Here is a 6,000-nt window from a genome sequence, read left to right on the forward strand (position 1 = left end):
TTCTGCCAATTGAATTGGTCTGTCTTGGAGTGTGTGTTTTATGTGTAGTTATACAAGTTGTCTCCGTTTGATGAACAACGGTTTGAACAATTATTCCTGTCGTTGTGTTTTGTTCCCAGGCATGCAGAATGCAGTCCGCAGTGGGATGGGTCTTCTTGGCATGCACCCCACAGCCTCCCTCACCCACCCACTGCATCAGTCTGGTCTGGCTGGACAGAGGATGCCTGGCCTGCTGCCTCTGGATGTGCGACCTAACCTCCTCCAACCTGGTGCTGCCGCCCGCTTCCCACTCCTCATGCAGCAGGGCCCTGCACAGCAGACTGCCGGCCTCCTCGACAGCACCCTCCAGGCTCAGACCCGTGTGAGGGCCCCCTTCTCTCAGCTCGACCCCTTCAACAGAGCCCCCAACCTCACCAATGAAAATCTATCAAAGGCAGAAGATGAGTCTTCCTCTGGGGCTGACGAGGGCAAAGACCAGGACTACCGCTTCCCTCCAATGGAGAAGCAGAGCACAGGCCTGCTGAGGACCCCTCCGCCAGAGCATAGGGAGCCCCTTGGAGGTGGTGGTGGACCAGGAGGAGGAGGAGGTGGTGGAGGAGGCAGGCCTCCCTTGCTCCAGACCCCAGGGACTCAACCAGCTAGAACCAGCCTTGTGGGACGTCTGCAAGCTCTTGCAGGCTTCACTCCTGATAACCGCTGGAACCAGACCAGAGGGGACTTTGATGAGCGCGACAGCATGCGAGGAGGCCTACAGCCTCCCGTTGGGCCAAAAGGCTTCCAGGAGGAGCGCCCCACCCCTGGGCAGAACTTCCCCAACCGCTTTGACAGCCGTCCTGGTGCAGCAGGAGGAGCAGCAGGAGGAAATGGTGGGGGGGTTGGGGGTCCTCAGGGCTGGAACCGTGGTGGTGGTGCTGGTGGTGCAGCGCCTTTTGACAATGAGCTACATCAAGATCTAGATGAGCGAAGACGTCCATGGGACAGGCAGAGAGACAGAGATGAAAGAGATTTTGACTTCAGGAGGGAGATGAATGGTAACCGGCACAGCCGGGAGAGAGACCGGGACCGCGAGAGGGAAAGAGACCGGGAGAGGGAACGAGGTCGGGACCGCACCAGAGAGCACGATCGTGACAGGGATCGCGACAAGGATAGAGACCGCGAGAGGGAACGGGATCGTGGGGGCTGGACACCTCTTCTCCCTCTGCCCACACCCCTTCTTCCCACCCCACCTCTTAACCCCAACCTTAGCCTGAACCAAGGCAAACTACTTTCACCCCTCAAATTAAATCCCCAGATTCCACCACGATTCCAGTCGCCACTCCTGCCTCAAACTCAGGCCAAGCCCCCCCTCCTGGGTCTGAACCAGCTGCCACCTCAGGTTCAGATTAAGTCTCCACCTCCATCACAGAGCCAAGCAGCTGCGCCCGAGCCCCAGTCAGAAACCCCAGCTTCGTCTGAGATTCCTCAGGCTCAGTCACCACCCTCAGCCCAATCACCTGACCTGTCATCTGACAGCAAGGGTCAGAGCCCGCTGACAGAGATTCCCACCGAGGCCGAGTCATCACCACAGCTTGAGACCCCTCTGCAGACACAATCTCCACTCCAGCCTGTGGCCCAGTCCCCCTCCAAAGCTACCGCTTCTCCCGACAGCGAGCCCCCAAGCCAAGTCTCACCAGTGGCTGAGGCTCCATCCCAGGACTCACCTGTGGCCTTGATGCAAGCTGCCAGCCCCCCTGAAGAGACAACTCACTCTCTGGAAGAGCAGGAAAGCCCACAGAAGGAGGAGGAGTCATCACAAGAACAAACCTCCTCACCACAACCCCAGTGGGTCAATGGAGCTGGGATGGACAATAGCAGTGTGGCTGATCCCACACCCGAGGCCTCTCCTGAGCCCTCCCCCGAGCCCTCCCCCGAGCCCACTCAAGAACTCTCCTCTGACTCTACACTCCCTGAAAGTGAACCGGAGCAGCAGCAGGAGCAGCTCTCCTCTCCTAAGGACATAGACAATGAACAGAGTGAGCCCATGGAGGAAGCTGCGAGTCAGCCAGTGGTAGACACTGTCACAGACACTGAGGGGACATAATCATCACTCAGTAGGTAAAAGATCATTTTGTAAAGTTGTCTCTTCTTCTCTGTACTCATGTCAGCAAACCACCACCTCCACCACCCACACGGGACATGGCGAATACTGACTCACACCAGTTATTGTCTGATAACCAATAACAAATGATTTTATCTCTCACAAATACCAGTGTACTAAAATAGAAGGCTCGTTAGCTGATATATTGATAGACAATTTTGTTTGTGTTTTATTTCCTTTTTTCCTTTTTTAAGTTGTAACGCCAACCCACTCGTTTTAATTAATCTAAGCTTGGCGAATTTTATTGAATTGCCTACCAAAATGTTTCAATTGTATATGGGGAAAATAAGCTTTGACCTTCCTATGGAAGAGAATAAGAAATCCTGGCTGTTCGACAATGAATTGAGTACAGTCATACACAATACTTAAAAAACGGGAGTTGCTGGCCCCATTTCTGTCTCCTCTTCTTTTAAAATGCTGCTGCAGAGTTTTCAATGAATGCTTTTGTGGTGTCCTACAATGCTTTCTGTTTCCAAGTAGAACAAACAGCCTGCATACAGTAGGCTAGTGCTATGAAGTCATATCAGTCTCAATATTAATAAATGCTCACAAACAGATTCACAAATGTAGCTTGTGATTTATATGTAAATAACGCTCCACGCTAATACTTTTAATGCACACAAACATAGTTGTCATTTTATATAAATGGAAAACAAATGCCTACACAAAAAAATGTGTTGCTAATGTATACACAGTTATTTCTTAACCGTTAAAATGATGCTCCTGTATCTACACTTGCATGATGGGCAGAAATGGAAGAAACCATCTGATTGGATACAGATAATTCCTAGTCTGAAAAAAATGCATTTGTGAATCAGACCATGGCTGGGGAGTCTCGGAACAGCCACACAAATGCAGTGAAGTAGAGCTGTAATGATTAATTGATTACAAATTGACTATTGAATTAATCGCCAACTGTTTTGATAATCACTTAACCGTTTTTAGTCATTTTTTGAGAAAAAAAAAAGTTCAAATGCTCTTATTTCAGCTTTGTAAATGTGAATATTTTCTGGTTTCTTTACTTTTCTGGGAGAATATACCGAATATCTTCTAGTTGCAAACAAAATAAGACATTTGAGGACATCACTTGAGCTTTGGGAAATATTGATCAACATTTTTCACCATTTTACAGTTTATAGACTGAACAACTAATTGGCTGAACGGGAAAATAATCAGCAGAGAAAATAATCGTCCATTTCAGCACAACAGTGACACTTACACATGACAAGAAGTTTGTAAAGGCAGGTTCAACAGTTTGTATCTAAATGTAACAAATCTAAATATGTTTTTGATCGAAAACACTTTTAAATAAATATTTATGGCTGTCTACATTTATTAAAAACAAGAAATACCTGTGTGTGCATCAGAAATACATTTGTCATTTATATATAAATCCTAAAATATATTTGTGAATCCTTCTGTGTGCATTCATTAATATTGTGACTGATCTGACTCCATACAGTACAGCTGCTTATAATTGGGAAAATGAACATTTTTTAAAATGAAAACAAGAAAATGTTGTATCCCCAAAATAAATGTCTGTAATTTGTTTCCAATTATACAGTGAACACAAACAGAAAATTACATGCCAGGGGGAAGAAGAAAAAAAAAAAAACGAACAGAGGGATGTTCTGATGTTGGGTACATGTTTTAGTCTGAAATAAACATGCTTTGTCTGTTTAAAACACATGCTTTAGGACTGTTTTGTGATCCAGGACAAGTGGAAACTAAGACTGCTTTACAGACTCGTACACTGTGTGCTGTCACCTCAGTCGATTTGAAGTTCTCGTAACTCAAGTTGCTGCTATACCATCCATCCACAGAGCACTTTGTTGGATGCAACCGTGGGACTTGTAGTTTTTAGTTTCTAATGACTTCAGCCTGTATGTTTTCCCTAAGCTTTTTTGCTGGGTGACTGACTTGAGGATGGGATTGTGCCTTTTTTTGAATGGATTTGTCGTTCATGATGCTACCCAACACTACTGTGTGATGTACACCAGACTGTGCGTGCAACTCAGTTTCAGACAGCTCTATGAACACAATGCTAACCTGCACAGAATTGACTGGCCTACCGTTTGAATGGTAGCTGGGCAGTTTGTACAGCACTCACCTAGAGGAGAACAAGTCTATATTTACTCCATCGTTCTGTGCATGCAGGCCTGTGTTCATTTCATACTTGTAGTGCTTTTTTCTGTTGAGACATAACTACTAGAAATCCATAGTCTGCTGTTCTCTCAGACCAAATGTCTACTACAGGAGTTGTGATGTTGAATAAAAGTTGAAGGTGCATCAGATTTTTACCCCTTCTATTGTCATGAATCCTGACTCAGGCCCGTCAGATGAACCCGTCGTGCACACACATCAACAAACACTGCAGCTTCAAACCGAGAGACTTTAAACAGACACATGATAGTTTACTCTAGGGCTGTACCAAGTATCTTTTTTTTTAAGCATTTGAAGCTTCTATTGAAATTTTCAATTGAAACTTCAAGTGTCTGTCATATTTTGATGTCATCACCCTAAAAAAAATAAAAATAAAATAAAGAAATCCTCAAACTAAATCCTCATTTTGAATAAAGTGATTCATCTGATTGAATGAGTTAGTATTTTTTTTAACTGAATCAACTTTTTAAAAAAAATAAAAAATAACATTCATCAATTTAAATGTTATTTATGGTGCTCTTGAAGTGCTGCTAGAGCACCTTAACCTTAACAGGTCCATGCCTCCCTAGGTCTACGGCAAGAGTGTTTTTTTTTTTTTCTTTTTTTTTTAGAATTATGGAATTCATTGATGTCTTCTTCATCTATCTTGCTTTTTTCCCGCATGTTGATTTTTGGGCTTCACAATACTCTAGAGTTACTGGAAATGTTTGGATCACAAGTGGGAAACAAGGCACCCACCACTGAAATCTAATTGTCCAAATAGTATAATCAGGGTTTCTGCAGGTCCTTAAAATTATTAAAATCCAACAATATGAATTGTAGGCATTAAATGTTTTAAATTAAATTTTGACAGGTCTTTAAAAGATTAATTATGAAGTCAACTACTTTTATAAAGTTGGAATTAGCTTAAATCCTGCTTCTGCATGTGTTTTTGTAGAAGTGTTGTACTGATCACGCTTTTTCAACTATAAAACGATACCAACCTTGATCCAATAATCACAAATGCAAACTGTGCTTTTGCTTTTTTTGTCAGTTTGGATATTAAACAGGTCTTAAATTACATTCACAGTGGTCTTAAAAAGGCTTAAACTGGTTGAAACCTGTAAAAACTCTGGATAATGATAATATTAGTAACTGTAACTGCAGAAATATGTTAAAACAGAGTGAATAGACGGAAAAAAAATCTAGGAGGTAAAAAAATCACACACATTTTTTCCTTAGAATTCAAATGTCAACACTCTGACCAAAACTCTGAAGCTTCAGACTATTTGGTACAGCCCTGGTTTAAACCGGTGAAAATCTATAGAGAAATATGGAGTCCAAAGGAGGAGCTCTCACGACAGATGCTGAACAAAGGGGCAATTCCACACTGTCAAAACACTGCAATATATTATATTTCACACCTAGCAATAAAGGTGTAGATATTTATCTAATGTCCTTGTACTAAAACAGTTGAATTATTTGCTGAATTCAAGCAAAGGGCACTTTTTTCACAAGGGACAGTTTCTATATAAAAACAGAGCAGCCATCTGGCACTGACCTCAACAGAACAAAAGGGTAACAAGGGAATATATAAACGAGGGAGATGTGGAGGAAGTAGAAGATGCTGGCCGCCACATTAGCCCCCCTCCACACCATACTGCCCGAGACCCAGCTGCTACGGCTGGAGGAAGTGCTTACTCAGCAGGCGCTAGATCCGA

At 43.7% G+C, this 6,000-nt stretch overlaps 1 protein-coding gene across 4 annotated transcripts in view; it reads left to right on the plus strand.

Moving 5' to 3' along the window:
* The window catches only part of scaf8 (SR-related CTD-associated factor 8), a 31,115-nt gene extending 28,371 nt beyond the window's left edge, over nucleotides 1-2,744 (plus strand). For all 4 annotated transcript variants that reach the window (XM_084742745.1, XM_084742746.1, XM_084742747.1 and 1 more), the window contains exon 20: nucleotides 120-2,744. In XM_084742745.1, the coding sequence (XP_084598871.1) occupies nucleotides 120-2,080 (1,961 nt within the window). In that variant the 3' untranslated portion in view covers nucleotides 2,081-2,744. The remainder of the gene's footprint in view (nucleotides 1-119) is intronic.
* The last annotated feature ends 3,256 nt before the right edge of the window (nucleotides 2,745-6,000 follow it).

Source organism: Lutjanus erythropterus, chromosome 18, assembly GCF_056507025.1.
Source record: "Lutjanus erythropterus isolate fLutEry1 chromosome 18, fLutEry1.hap2, whole genome shotgun sequence".
Classification (NCBI taxonomy): domain Eukaryota; kingdom Metazoa; phylum Chordata; class Actinopteri; order Lutjaniformes; family Lutjanidae; genus Lutjanus; species Lutjanus erythropterus.